At 37.9% G+C, this 16,018-nt stretch overlaps 1 protein-coding gene across 3 annotated transcripts in view; it reads left to right on the forward strand.

The window, feature by feature from the left end:
- Window positions 1-15,798, forward strand: part of MRRF (mitochondrial ribosome recycling factor) — a 62,664-nt gene extending 46,866 nt beyond the window's left edge. For 2 of the 3 annotated variants that reach the window (XM_051979578.1, XM_051979581.1), the window contains 2 exons: window positions 5,438-5,597; window positions 15,078-15,798. In XM_051979578.1, coding sequence (XP_051835538.1) covers window positions 5,438-5,597; window positions 15,078-15,155 — 238 coding nt within the window. In that variant the 3' untranslated portion in view covers window positions 15,156-15,798. Of the gene's footprint in view, window positions 1-5,437; window positions 5,598-15,077 lie in introns of those variants that run through there. The other variant, XM_051979580.1, reaches the window with a different exon arrangement.
- Window positions 15,799-16,018: the final 220 nt, after the last annotated feature.

Below are 16,018 nucleotides of genomic sequence, written 5' to 3' on the forward strand. Positions count from 1 at the left end.
GCCTTCTCTTCCTTTATCACCTGGAAGATAGCTCTATGTACATTTGTCCTACTGATGTGTAAATAATAGGAAGCACTTATCTTACCGTGGGGACTCTTGTCTGCCACGTGTTGGGAGTGAGGCGTGCCCTTGCACATTGTTCCAGGGGATATGTTTAAGGAGTCCAGGAAGGTGTCTGTCTTGGATGTATCAGGAAGACCTAACCAGCAAAGTTTGTCTAAACAATGCCTCACCCTGTGGCCAGGGCCAAACCTGCTGAGTGGTTAAAACCTTTGTATTGTGTCATGGGGGATCTCTGACCCTAAAGGAAGGGGCTGCTGTATTCATCAACTGGCACTACGCCCAGCTGGAGGGTGGACCCTGTGCTGTGTCTGGAACCCTTCTGCATTAAGTCTGTGGAGTCCTTTGGAATGAGGGGGACACTATCCCTGCTATAGTCTTCCCTGTTGTACTCACACACACCTTCCCTGCACAGAACACATTTGGACTGGTATTTTTGCTTTTTAAGAACAACATTTGAGAAGGGACATTGACAAACTGGAACACTTCCAGGGGAAGACAGTCAGCATGGAGAGAGGGCTTGAGATGATAGACAGGTTTTAGCGATGGAATCAACAGTAGAAAATTTCTAGGCCAATCAAAGCATGGTATTTTCACCTTTTTGTTATTGTTGTTGTTGGCTTGCTTTTTTTCTTGTGATTTTTTCCCCTTTTGATCTGATTTTTCTTGCACATCATGACAAATATGGAAATATGTTTAAAAGAATTGCATAAATTTAGCCTATTGCTGTCTTGGGGACAGAAATAAGGAAAAGTAAGGGAAGGAGGGAGAAAATTTTGGAACACACAATTTTACAAAAATGAATGTTAAAACCTATCATTACATGTATTGAGAAAAATAAAATACTGTTAAGAAATTATCTAGGCTGGAGTTCCCTTATTTAAAGACAAGAAACAAAGACCCAGAGAGGTAAAGTGAACTTGATATAGACTGTAGCTAAATAAAGATTTGAGCTTCTTTGATTCCAAATCTGGTGCTCTTTCTACTACATTATTTTTCCTATCATTTCACAGTATCATGGGTTGACAAATTTAGAGCTGAAGAGGATTTTAGAGACCATTGAATCCAGCTCCTTCATTTGACAGATAAGGAAATTGAAGTCCATATAGGTAAAGTGACTCACTGAGGATTACCCAGCTAGTGTCTGCAGCAGCACTTGAACTCAGATCTTCCTAGTTCCATACTCTGTCCTCCTAGCTGCTTGATTGAAAGATCTAGGCCAGGAATGGTGGCTCACATTTATGGTTCCTATTATTGGGGAAGTTAAGGTTAGTGGATCACATGGTTGTAAGAACTTGGTTGTAAGAATAAGGCTAAACCAATTGCATGTCTGAGCTAAGTTTGACACCAGTATTGGGGTTCCCTCCGGCTTAGTTCAGCAATAAAGTTACCCAGGGAGGAAACAGTGCATCAAGGCTCTTATGCCCGTCATTGGTGGAATGGGAGCCTGGAAGAGGTGGGGAGACACAAAAAAGAAGAAGAAAAGATCTAATTGAACCTTGAATTTGAAAGTTTGGAGTAAGGGCAATGGAGAGTAACAAAGGAAGATGGCGAGACCGTCTTCAGGGACCATATCTTTATATACTCTTACAGAGAAAAAGAATTCTGTTTTAACCCAAGGGGCAGAACTAGGAACAATCATGACTACATTCAGTGCTCTTTGTACTATATTCTGTCCTCTTTGACCATGTTCCCTTCTTTATGCTGCTACTGATCAACTCCTAATTATACCAGGTCTTTGATTCCAAGATAATTTTCTATTTCATTATGCTAAGTTTTTTCCTGGCTTGTATTGCAACAGAAATTAAATCATAACAAATGTGATTGCTAAAATGTTTTCTATACAATAAGCACATATATATGTATATGTATGTGTGTGTATATAAAATTATGTTCTTTGAGCATCTCCCAAAAGCCATTAACATCTGTTCTAATCTTTTTCAGACTATTCATTTTCTGCAATATAGCAAACAATCAATATTTGCACTGTAGAGCTTCAGTAATTCTCATGCTGGTTATTACAGATTGGGTATCTGTGCTGTTTGACCAGACTTGGTGGGGTTTTGCCTCATTCCCATTTATATTAAAGATTCTCTCACAGTTTTTTCTTCCCTAATTTTTCCCAGTGTTATTTGACAACTAAATACCAGTAATAAGAAATATTCCAGTATAATTCTGTCAGAATAAGTAGGAGAAAGGGAATATTCTTTGCAAATAAGAGAAAGTGAGAGGGACTTAAGAATAAATGAAGGAATTTTGATCAAGGTATAGATCTCAAGGGTTGAAGGAGAAGAGAATATTCTAGGAGAGAAAAGTCATGAGAAAGGTTATAGAGTTTACATTGTTCATGGTTTGAGGAGGGTAGGAGAGGGAGAATACCCGTATGACTTGAACTGAAGGTGCTTATATTCCCCAGTAGAATGTAAAATTCCTGAGGGCAGATACTGTTTTTCCTTTGGTCTTTATATTTGGCTTGCCTCACACAATATCTTGCTTAATCAAAACTTATTGGATTGAATGGATGAAGCCCTTGAAATGCTGTGAGAAACAATATGTCCCTAATTTCTAAGGGCACTGAGCCCAGCAGTTTATAGTAGTAGTTTCTTCCCTAGCAAGAAAAATGCTAATAATATCTAGGACCATCTTTTCTTTTCTTTTCTTTTTTTTTCCCTTCAGTATTTTTGCCAGTGCTTTTTTCTTTTCTTTTTTTTTAATATTTTCTTTTATTTTATTTAATAATAACTTTATATTGACAGAATCCATGCCAGAGTAATTTTTTTTACAACATTATCCCTTGCACTCGCTTCTGTTTCGATTTTTCCCCTCCCTCCCTCCACCCCCTCCCCTAGATGGCAAGTAGTCCTATATATGTTAGATATGTTGCAGTATATCCTAGATACAGTATATGTTTGCAGAACCGAACAGTTCTCTTGTTGCACAGGGAGAATTGGATTCAGAAGGTAAAAATAACCTGGGAAGAAAAACAAAAATGCAAATAGTTCACATTCGTTTCCCAGTGTTCTTTCTTTGGGTGTAGCTGCTTCTGTCCATCATTTATCAATTGAAACTCAGTTAGGGAGGACCATCTTTTAACAAAATTATGAAATGTAAGAAAAAGTTATCTTCAGTTTTTCTACAACCTTTGATGTTTTTGCCATTTTACTCCCTTGGGGGCTCTGTGATTGATAAGGTTAACAATCATCATCAACAGGTTGGAAATGATTGAATTAAGCCTTTGTAAAAATTTGAGTTATTTGTGCCCTACTTTCAGGAGTATTTTCATTGCTTCTAATTGTGGAGTAATAATAGTGGTAGTGGTGCTGGTGGTGGTGGTGATGATGATGTGATATTATTAGCCTTATGGCACTTTATAGTATTGGAATTATATTCACAATCTTTAGCTCATTGGAGCCTCACAAGCATCCTGTGAAGTAGTCAGGGCAGGTAGTATTTTCCTATAGATTTAATGACTCCCCAAAATCACATAAGTACTGAGTGATGAAAGGAAATCTTCCAATTCTAAGACCAAGATGTTTTATTACATTTTAGTGGGCTATGTTTAGTTTAGTTTAAGTTTGGTTTTAGTTTAAGTTTAAGTGGCTTCCCACTGACACAGATTGTTCATAATGTTCTTCCTGGCATTACAATATGATTAGGGTTTGAGTTTGGTTTTTTGGGTGGATCAAGTTTCAATTTTCATGCTCCTTCTCTGTTTCTTTTGCTTTGCCAAAAAATCGAACCTGAAAGAAGAACATCATTGGTGATTTTCATTAATTGGATTGAAAATCACGAAAGCAACATGAGCTAGTCCAAATTCCTAAATTACTGACATGGTAATTAAATCCGAATCCCCCATTCCCCTCTGGGATTCATATTTTTTAACTTTGAAAGTCTATTCTGCCTAGAATCTAAAAAAAATATTCATTTAGGCACAACTTAGGTGCCCAAATGTATATGATTTATGCAAATGCTCTCTTCCCTTTCTCATGAGTGGGGTATTCTGACACATAATTTTCTTTGTGGTTTATTCTTTATTCTTCAAAACGCTCCCTTTCCCATTGTTCTTTAAATTTCTTTAAACTTTTAACAAGGAGATTGAATGGGTTGTTTTAAAAGAGGAGGATAAGAATGTGGAGGCATAGGTACAATAGCATACAGGAAGAGATACCCACATTGTAGCTCACAAGGAATCTTAAAAATCACACATCTTAAATCAATAAAGTTTGCAAACTATAATAATGTACAATAAAGTACTATTTAATGAAAAGAACCAGGTGCTCTGGGAATGTGAATTCTGATTTATTTAGAGTTCAATTTTGCCACTAAGTTGTGTGATATTGGAAAAATAGCTTATCTTCTCTTAGTCTCAGTTCCTTATTCTGTAAAATGGGAGTACTAGTTTTAGTACTTATTCATCACAAAAGATTCATCACAAAAAGATCTTTAAAAAAAGATTTTTTTAATAGGGCTGTTTTACAGCTTATATTGTATAAGCTTATACAATATAAGCTGTAAAACAGCCCTATTAAAAAAATAAACATTGCAATTTAAAAAATAATTGCTGGTTTGGACTTGTGATGTCACTGGTATAGGGAACCTCCACAGAGAAAACTACCTGCACTAAAGCAGATCAATAACACATCTCTAACTCCCAGCCTTAGAGAATTGCCTGGAACACTGCTCATGGTGACAGCCAATATGTGTCTTTGGTAGGATTTGAATCCAGCTCTTCCTGACTCTAGAATTGTTGTCTTTCCATTATTTTTCCTCTCTTCTCTAGTTCTGCTGATCTTCTTTACCTTATTCTGATTTGTATTACAACTACTATACAAATGTATAAACATTTGTTTCCCCTTTTTTAGCTTTTTAAGGGTGGAAACTGTACTCTTTCATTTTTGTGTCCTCTGCAACAGACAAGGGATCTTATGTGTATATCAGTGCTTAATAAACTGCTGTTAGATTGAGTATAGTGCTTTAAAATTTACAAAGTGTTTTTATGTCCTGAAAAAAAGTTTGATCTGCCAAATATCCCTGTGCAGGAATGCAAATATTCTTATCCCTGTTTTAAAGATGAATCACATAACCATGAAAAGTTCATAGTACTCACAAAGGTCATCCACACCCAGACAAAAAATCTCTTCTCTCATATGACAAATGGCTATCCAATCTCTACTTGAACCTGAGGTTCAGAGAGGTCATGGGCTTTTTCTAACATCAGACTTTACACTAACTCCAGTGTTTCTGTACCTGGGCATGATCAGGCTTTCTAACTCATTATTTTTCTCTTTTCAGCAGCACCTAAAATACAGTAACAAATGTCCTTTTTTTTTTTTTTTTTTTTTTTTTTTAATGTCCCTCTGCCCACTTTGTTGATCAGAGTTACAAGGGAACACAGAGAAATGTTGGTCAAGCTTGCAAAGCAGAACACAAACAAGGCTAAGGATGCCCTGAGGAAAGTGCGGACCAATGCAATGAATAAACTGAAGAAATCCAAGGATACAGTGGCGGAAGATACAATTAAACTAATAGAGAAACAGGTAATTGCTATTTTCAGATCAGCACATAAATGTATATAAATTGTACACAATAGGCTGTAAATGCCATGTGGCACAAGCAAGAATATAATAATTTTAGGCCTCATCACAAAATGCATATATATGTCACAATGCTATCTTCCCACCATCCCAGTGAAGTCATTAGTGCAAATATTGTCCCCATTTTATAGATGAGGAAACTGAGGCCTGTAGAAAGGAAGTGATCTGCCCTAAGGTACACAGGAGTCAAACAGGAACTAGAGTCAAGGCTGGAATGTATGGAAAAGAAGAAGAATCATTGAACTTTTGATTTGGAAGGTTCCTTAGAAGTCATCCGTACCTCAGAGAACCTAAATGACTTAGTGTGGCTACAAACCTCCTAAGTGTCAAAGCCAAGACTTGAACCCAGTTTCCCGACTCTAGAATCAATAATTCCTTCCTTCCTTCCTTCTTTCCTTCCTCCCTCTGTCCCTCCCTTTCTTTCTTCCTCCTTTCCTCTTTCCCTCCCTCCCTCCTTTCTTCCTTTCCTCCCTCCCTCAGTGGATTTCAGTGATGTTTTGGGCAGCAGAAGGAAAAGTTCCTGCTGAAACTACACAATCTCTTCACTGCATCAATAAATTGCTGCTTCTTTCCTGTGAGAAACTCTGGAACATTTGAGACTGGCAGACTTTCCTTATTTATCCATTGCTGTATTGGCTTCTTGCCCACAATAATAGTGGCAGAAGCAAGTCACTTGGATAAGAAAAAATGCTCCAAGAAGCTTGTCAAGACCTGGACCCATGTTTTAATTGATAAAGAAAACTCTTGGATGAGGAAACTACTAGAATTCTAGATAGTTGCTTCTTGGGAAGTTAAAGGACTTGCCCAAAAGCAAAGGCAGAACTTGAAGCTGGATCTTTGGATCAGAAACCAGCTTTCTCTATTTCTTTGTTGTCTATTTGATGTCATATGTTAAAAATAAAAATATAGAAGTAATGTTAAAATATTGCTGGAAAGGAGTTTAGAAGCCAAAATATCAAATAAAATATTAACCATGGAATGACCTGGAAGGAACCTGAAAGATGACCTGTAGTTTAGCACAAACTCTTATTAGCATTCCCTTCTCCACCCAGTTAGAAAGATAAAGTTCTATTTCATCCAGCATTTGACAGTTTGCTTTTTACACACAATAAGTGTCTGATAAATGTCTGTTGTATTGCTTTATTATAAGTATAGGCCCTGTCTAAGTACTGTTTGTGCTTCTTTAAGCCTATTTCGTCATCTGTAAAGCAGTGATCTCTGAAATCCCTTCTAGCCCTCAGCCTGTGATCATCTTTAATTGCCTATTGTGAGATTAGTCTCTCTGTGTAAAGAAGCTCACCACTACTACAAGGTTGGCCACTAGATAATTAATTTTTTGACCAAGGAAGTTGAGGAAGATAACTACTAAATCATGGAGGAATTTTGATTTCTCTTGGAGAATGCCCACAAGGGTGAAATCATGGATTTTTTTGAAGTATACCTTTGTTTTTAGTTTCATTTCCTCTCTTCATCATTCATCATTTAAAACATTGAGCTGGAGTTTTTGTAATATAAAATATATATAATATAATATAAAATAAGTATTGCAAATCTCTTTCTAAATCTACTTTATGCATGCACAAGTTTTAATATGAGGCTAATATTAGTTCACTTAACAGTTTGCATTTCAGTAGCACTTTATAGTTTTTTAAAAAAAATGTATTCTCTTCATAGTAGCCCTGAAGTAGGCAGTACAAGGATTACTATGTCCATTTTACAGGTAAGTAAATTTTGACACACAGAAGGGGGTCTACATTTTTAAGATTCCATAGCAAATTAGTAGAGCAATCTGGGACTCCAATTCAAGTCTTCTCACTCTTACCTAGTACCCTTTCCACTACTTTGTGTTGCCTTTCCAAATATTGTCTTCTATAGTATTTGGTCCTTCACAATGAAAAGATTGCCTTTGTTTTTCTAGAAGAAGGGGCAGTCTACTTTAGGTTTATAAGAAAGAAAAGATCCAGTTCTAGACTTATGTCCCTATAGATTTAGTTTCCCTCTCGTCCCTCCCACCCAGTCTCTCCTAGCCCCTTGACCTGGCAAAGCTGTGCTGAGTGAGGACTGAGGTCCTCCCTTCTCTGACTCCGACATCTGCTGGCCTTCTGTTTTATCTTCGATCTATCCTGCTGCTGAAACAGGCCTGCTAAACATGAAAGCACTTGGCAGCTACGGGTGGCGTCTTCGGCCAAGAACCTTTCACTACAAACCTTTCAGAGGAGTGAAGCCACTCAGAAATAAACTAACCATGTTGCCAGTGGGGACGGAGAAGTAATACACTGTCAGTGTATTAGTTGCTGAGAGATGGAAAGAGGAAAGCTATCAATTCAGGGTGCTGGGAACTTGCCTCAGGGGCTATTCCTCCCCTAACTCCCAGGCATGCTTGGGAAAGGTAGCCTTGAAAGCTGACCTGCTTTTAGAGAAGACTTCAGATGGTCTACTCCCCTTTTTCTTTGAAGCCCAGCTATGTACCTGAGGCTGGGCCAGCCCAGAAAGGCCTTGGGGTCCTAGGCCTGCACTGTGCTAGAAAGAGGACTCAACTCCCCAAACCTAATGTCACCTCATCATTTGTGTGAATTGGGACATCAGTTTTCTTCTCTGGATCTCAAATTTCTTACCCATAAATTGTGGGTTTTAGACTAGGTGGTCTTTGTGTCCCTTGCAGCCCTGTCCATGGAAGCAGAATTTCAGAGTTGAAAGAGTTCTCAGTGACTTCAAGGTCCCATCCCTGCCACAAAAACTCTTCTCCCCTACATTCGTGTTGTGAGTTTCCCTCTAGTCCTTCCCTTTTCTGTTCTGAGCAGCCCCAGAAAATTGTTGGGGAGGGAAGAAGAAGAGGGAAAGCACTCTAACTTAGAGCTATCACTCCAGGAGAGCACAACAGGCAAGGACCTTGCAGTTAGGGAAAGGAACTTTGGTTTCTGTTCCAAATCAGCCACAGCCTGACTGTGTGCAACCCTGGACAACTTGCTTTGTGCCTCTCTGTTCCACTTTCTTCCATAAAACAGGGATAGTTATCCCTCCCCATTTCATGAAAGTGTTAGGAGAATTAAATGAGATAGTATTTGTGAAAATGCTTTGGAAAGTACAAAGCACCATATAATGATATAACTTTGTATTCATTCTATAAGCAAAGATTAAACTATGTTTTTCCCAGACCCTAGAGAATTATTTAGTCATTTAATCATGTCCAACTCTTTGTGAACCTATTTGGGGTTTTCTAGGCAGAGAGACTGGATTCAGAGATTGTCGTTTCCTTCTCCAGTCCATTTACAGATGAGGATAGGAGGCAAACAGGGTTAAATGACTTGCCCAGGGTCTCACAACTGGTAAGTGTCTAAGGGTAGATTTGAATTCAGGTCTTCTGACTCCAAGCCCAGTGCTCTATCCATTGACTCCTAGCTGCCCAGTTAAACATATAGTATGTGCCAAACTGGCTTTGAGCTCTGAGAACTTATGTGACTTTTCTAAGATCACAATATCAGGATGAGTCACAAGTTGAACTTGATCTCAGATCTTCCTGGTTCTGGGGTCATGTCTATCCATTTTTTCTAGGTGTTGAAAATTAAATTGTAGAATATATGCCAGATCTTGGGGTAGAGGAGTTGGGAATATCAATTAAATTTGAGTCATTTCAGCAGATGTTTATAAGTACCTACTAGGTACCAATCACTGTTGGGTGCTAGAGTCGATTTTGATACAGAAATAATGATGTTGTGTTCCTTGCCATTTTGACATGATATGAAATAAATATGTAATTCTAAAAAGTAAACTGTAGTAGGACAAAAATAGAATAAAAACACATGAAAGATATGAAGCTAAAGGTAGAAAAGGCCAATTATTGTTAATAATAATAGCTAGTTTTTATATAATGTTTAAAGTTTGTAAAGCACTTTATAAATATTATTTCATTTTATCTTTATCATAACCCTTGGAGATAGATGCTATTATCGTTATTCCCATTTAACAGATGGAGAAATTAAAATGGAGGGAAGTAAAGTAACTTGTTTAAAGTCACACAAAAAGTATCTGAGGCAGGATTTGAACTGAAGTCTTTATGAGTTTACTGTGCCACTAACTGTCTACAAAAGCTGTTGGGGTAAAGAGTAGAGGTAGGGGAGAAAAGGTCAGGGAGAGCATGCTTGAGGAGACAACTTTTAAGCTGGACCTTAAAGTACAAGTTGGTGTTCTCATTCTTGCTGTCCTCCTGGAACCAGCCCACATGTCATGTTCTCCCAGAAACCTTAACTGCACTCCCTCCAGGGAACTTCCTCAGGCCTCACTGAGCCCTTTGTTTATACCTGTTGACATATCTGTCATATCACATTATGTTTTTAGGTCTCACTCTGTGTGTATGGAAGCAGTATGAGGTACGAGAGAGGATGCTGGAAGCCTGGGTTCCAGTTGTCTTCCACACGTTAGAGCGTTATAATTTTGAGCACATTCCTTTATCATGATTTTGACAGCTGTAAAATGGGAGTGATCACACTGAACATTACTCACCTCACAGGGTGATGAGAAAAGCACTCTGTAAATCTTAAAATAGCAGAGACATCAGAGCTATTCCACCTCCTTCAAGATTGTAAGCTCCCAAGGGCCAGAATTTTGCCTTATCTAAACTCAAATTCCCTCTAGTGCTCACCATAGTATTCTTCAAAATGAAATTGAGTTGAATGGAGTAATTTCTACTAAAAGACAGATGGAGAAATAGAACAGGAGGGAAAAAAGCAAATTCCACGCAAGTTGACCATGGCCCTCTTTGGTTTTGGGGTCTGGTACCCAGGAGGCATTCTGGAATATGGATGGGAGAGAGGGAAGTGCTGATTGGTTGAGGACACATCCTCAAACCTTACATCTGTTCCTCTCCTACCATCCAAGTTGTTTCCTGCTTCAACACTCTTGCATATTTTCTTAAGAACTCTTTACAATGTTAGAGCAGGGGTACTGAGGTACTGAGAAGTAGCATATCATGTTATTAGAAGATTTAATGAGGAAACATCTTAAACAATTCAATTAAGTATTAAGCACTTTTTGTATACAAAGTATAGTGCTGAGTCATTGGAAAAATAAGGTATGGTCTTTGTTTTCAGTAGAGATTATAGTCTAGAAGGGGAATATGGCACATACACAAATAATTATAACATTCAATAATCCAAAGTAAATATATCAGAAAGCTGGAGTCAGTGTTGCATGAAGTTTGAGATAAATAAAGGTCATTATTATTTGGGGTAGAGGTGGGATAGGAAGGCTTTCTGAAGGAGGTGGCATTTAGGATCAAAGAAAACCGTGTGTGTGTGTGTCTGTGTGTGTGTGTGTGTGTGTGTGTGTGTATGTGTGTGTGTGTGTGTGACCATGAATGTGTTTTTGTCACTGGATATAAATTATCTGGGAGTCACTATTATATAGTAGAAAGAATGATGGCTTTGGAGTTAGAAAGCCTGGATTTAAATCCAGACTCAGCTACTTCCTGACTGACTTTTGGGCAAGTCATACTCCCTGGGCCTCTGTTTCATTATCTGTCAAAATAAGAGATTAGATTATACACTGTCTGATGTGCCTTCCAACTTTTACTCTGTTAGCCTAAAAGTGACTTGCTCAAAATCAAAGTTCTATATGATTCAGCTGTAAAGGGTTGGTAAGAATCGTGATAGGTGCTAGTTAGGGAGGGAATATATTGATACCCCTCTGCATTCCAGCTGCAGCGTCCAGCATTAGCAAGGCATTATATTGAGGAAGTGCAGAGCTTTTGGGGGAAATAGAGGAGCCCCGCCTGGATGTAACATAGAGTGATGGAGGAGAGATGAGACTTGAGAGAGAAAATGGCACCAGATTTTTAATGCTCCCCTGACCTCCTCTCCCCTACCTCTGTCCTCTACCCCAACAGCTTTTGGAGACAGTTAGGTAGCACAGTGAACTTGTAAAGACATGAATTCAAATCTTGCCTCAGATACTTATTTTTGTGACTCAAAGCAAGTTACTTTACTTCCCTTCATTTTAGTTTGAATTTTTAAGTTCCCCTCCAGCTGTAAAGCCTGCAGTCTTTAAGACATTGTCTTCTAGAATTGCAGCATTGATTCTTGAGTCCTTCAAAACCAATTGAGTGAAACCAGAGTGCTGCCAGGTCACACTGATCTGGAAGGGTTTCCATTAAGGGTTTTCCATTGACTGTGCGTCTTCTTTGAGAGTCAGCTCAACTATGTTTGGAGATATTCATCACCTAATTGGTTATAGGGTAACAAATTGTTGTCCACAGCAACTTTCCTAGACAGTGTCCTGATGGATAGCTTGCATCCATACCAGTGGAAGAAGTGTTCAGATTGATAATGAAATCATATATCATTACAGTAAATTATACTATTGTTAGTAATAATGCTAACTTAGGAATTCAAGGGTAAAGTATTTCAACTTGGTAATATTAGGGAATATTAGGAAAAAGATATGCTGGTTTCAAGTTTCTTAAGGTTTTAATCTTTTATCTTCAGCGTGTGACTAAATATGGGCACATTCCAACTAATGTCGTTGGTTCCTTGAAAACAAAATATTGTGTGGATTAGCAATGTAGGGACAGTAGGAAATATGTTCTTGGTAATAGTCTTTGAAATTTAAAATCAAAAAGGAAATTCTATATGGCCAAAGAGAATCAATCAAAATACTGAAATTGTGAAATAGTGTACTAATCACTGGATATACAAAGAAAAGAAATATAATCCATTCTTTTAAGGAGCTCACATCTAATGAGGGAGATGACATGTAAATAACTATGAACATATAAGATACATTCACAATAGAAGAAAGGCAGTCTTTGAGATGAAGGAACAAACAGAATAAAACTTAGAGGAGTTTGAAAGCCTATTGAATTTTCTCATCTTTTATTTCCTTTCCTGGTAGAATCTCTTACCCTTAGTTCCCTTATTACCCTTTTCTTCCTATCTCTCCTTGTCTTTATCCTCCTTTCCTCTCTAAATGTAATTTGGTTGATCATTCAACGAATAGTTATTAAACACCTGCTCTCTTCAGGAGCTGTGAGAAATAGAAAGGTTAGGTAAGATACACACCCTTTCCTAACAGAGCATATAGAATAAGATACACACACAGGAATTGCTAATACAATATGTTATATTAAGTGTGAAGTACTGTGGGAGGTTCAAGGTTATTTCTAATTTTTTTTTTATTTTTTATTTAATGATTACTTTATATTGACAACATTATTCCTTGCACTCGTTTCTTTTCCGATTTTTTTTCCCCCTCCCTCCCTCCACTCCCTCCCCTAGATGGCAAGCAGTCCTTTATATGTTGGATATGTTGCAGTATTTCTAATTTTTTAACCTCTCAAGGTCGTTCCCTAAAAAGGGGAATGAAAAACGAATAACAGGATATGTGGTAGATGGGGAGGGTACAGAAAATGTAGTGCTCCAGTTTGCTTAGACTATAGAATAAGTGAAGGGAAGTAGTATTTACATATTACATAAAGCTGGAAGGCTTGGGTGGTATCAGGCAATTCACTTAGTAGGTAATAGGGAGCCACTAAAGAGTTTGAGCAGAAGGATGGCCTCACCAGATCTGTAATTGGCAGTACTATAAAGAATGAATTAGCAGGGAGAAAGAGTAGAGTTGGGATGGATTGTTAGAAGGTCATTGCAATTCCTGGGTATTATCATCTGGGTAGGCAGATGCTATTAGAATAGAGCAGTAGTCTTGAACTTTTGATCTCTTTATGTTCTTAAAAATTATTGCCCCCCCCAAAGTACTTTTGCTTATATGGCCAAATATATTAATTGATATTTGCCATATTAGAAATTAGAATGTTTTAGTGTTATTATGCAAATAATTTTGACCTCACAGATTCCCTGAAAGGATCCTCAGGGGTTCCTAGATGACATTCTGAGAACCACCCGAACAGAGAATACTTTAATAGGGGAGGATCTCTTTCTTCTTTTCTCTCTAGGGAAGGGTGGGACCAAGGGTGGAATGGGGCATGAGGATTGATGTCTCCTTTGGACTTTACCAGCAACTATAGTCTTTTTTTTTTTTTTTTTTTTTTGCTGAGGCAACTGGGGTTAAGTGATTTGCCCAGGATCTAGGAATTGTTAAGTGTCTGAGACCAGATTTGAACTCAGATCCTGTTTGCCCTGCAACTATATTCTTTTTTTAAAAATTCAGTTTTATTTTATTTTTGATTTCTAATTTTCACCTTTTGCCTTTCCTATCCTGAACTGATGAGAAGACAAAAAAAACCAAAACTCATTAGAAATATGTATTAGTTATGCAAAACAAATTTCTGTGTTAGTCATACTCAAAAAAAGAAAGAAAAAGAATGAGGGATGTTGGAATCTTTACAAACTATTAAGTCATTAGAGTTGAGATGTTTTAGGCCAGAATCTGAAACAAGGTACTAATTAGAACTAATTGATACAGTGCTTGTGTTTACATCTTTATTCATTGGAATTCACAAGTATGGGAGATTCACAAAGTTAACTGTGTAACTTTGTGAATTCACACCTCCCTTGAAGCTCTTAGGGCCAGAGAGCATGCTGGGAGATATCCCATAATCCCACTATCTGATATATAAGAAGAAAGCAGAGGCCCAGTTAAGAGAGTTCAGCTGATTTTAGATTGAGAGGGGGGCATCAAGTGAATTCAGCTAGAAGCCCTCTCTGAGTGAGGAGTTTTACTTCGGAACATTGACTGGGGTCGGAGAGGAGTACTCTGGGAGATTGAGAGTCAGAAGCCCTTTCTCAGAGGCAAGACAGATTCAACTTGGTACTGGCTCTGGAGGCTGAAAAAAGCAGAGGCAGAAGCAAAGGACAAAGCTGCAAGAATTCTTAGAACCGAGCAGAAAGATAGGCCTCTAAGAATCTAGCTATCGGGGCCCAAGGAAAGAGACAAGACTTGGAAGGAGAAATAAACATTTGCATTTTTATCACCTGGTTGCCTTTGGGGTAATTATTGATCTGAATTGCAACTAAGGCTGCCTCCTGAAAACCTCCCCGAGAAACCTACCTTCTCCCAGAGAAAACCATCATTTGTATATTATAAAGAACAAGAACACCAGAGGGCGAAAAAATTTTTCATCTGCATTCTGATTCCATCAGCTCTCTACTGGAGTGAATAGCATGTTTCATCTGAGTCTTTTGGAATTATGGTTGGTCATAGTGTGCACTAAAGTTACCAAGTCTTTCAAACTTGATTATTCTTACAATCTTTAGCAATCATTTTTAAATGATCAGACTTGATGCTCTTCACCAAGCAGAGCACACAGACAGAAGGAAAAACAGGATTAGAAAAGATTTTCAGATGGGGTTAGATTTCCACATACTCCTAGTATTATCCCCAAATGACGTGGGTTGGTGCAACATTGCATGAATATCCTTGTATTGGGGCACTGAATTTGTGCGGTATTGAATTTCTTATTCTATCTCACTACAGATTGGACAAATGGCAGATGACACAGCAGTTGAAATGGACAAGCACTTGGCACAGAAAACTAAGGAACTCCTGGGATAAGAAAGAAGCTCCTGATGAGACTAGCTATGGGAAGCCTGAGAAGCTGCTGTGTGTGTCTTAGACTGTTGTTTAGGGTCAGAGCTTTGGAGCATTGCAGATAATTGTGCTCTTCTCTTCTGTGTTTTGTGTATTACTTTTAGGAGGTATCTTTTTTGGGTGTCTTATTCAAGCCAAAAGATTGTCTTCTGTCTCCCATCACAGCATCCACTTGTATGGGACTGGGCCATTACAACTCTTCGCTGATCTTGATGTTTCATGTTGGGCCTATCAGCAGGGGCAGCCTCCACTAAGTAAATACTTACAGTAGTGAAATATACCCTGTTGGGCTTAGTTTTCGTTATTTGATGTTCCTGAGGGAGCAGGATTATTAGTAAATTATGACTATCTCTGTTTTCTGCTAAATATTACCTCAAGGAATATTTAGTGTGGGCTTTTTTTCTTCCTTTTGAATGAGAAAGTGGGTACATTTCATACCACTAATCACTTCTGAGGTTGAACTCTATGTTCAATGTTGGGAAATTTTAACTGTAATTCATGTTCTGAAGCCAGGCCTCAATATTAAATGCCTCTGTATTTTGCCTGTTTTGGTTTTCATTGATGAATTAAGTCTAAATAAAATGAAATAATTGAAAACAACCAACAAGGATGAAATCTTTCATTTCCATCTCTTCTCACCCATTATAATATATTTGACTTGTTCCAGTAACTAAAAAACAAACCTCAAAACAATTGTAGAAACCCTCCAGAAATTCAGTTGGAAACATGGAAAGAAGATTTTAGAGCTGGAAGAGACTTAGAAATAACATAAAGAGAAATATTTCAAGACAAGTGACTTACCCAACTTACTGAATCTATGTTTGTCA

This window comes from Antechinus flavipes, chromosome 2, assembly GCF_016432865.1.
Source record: "Antechinus flavipes isolate AdamAnt ecotype Samford, QLD, Australia chromosome 2, AdamAnt_v2, whole genome shotgun sequence".
In the NCBI taxonomy this organism is placed as follows: domain Eukaryota; kingdom Metazoa; phylum Chordata; class Mammalia; order Dasyuromorphia; family Dasyuridae; genus Antechinus; species Antechinus flavipes.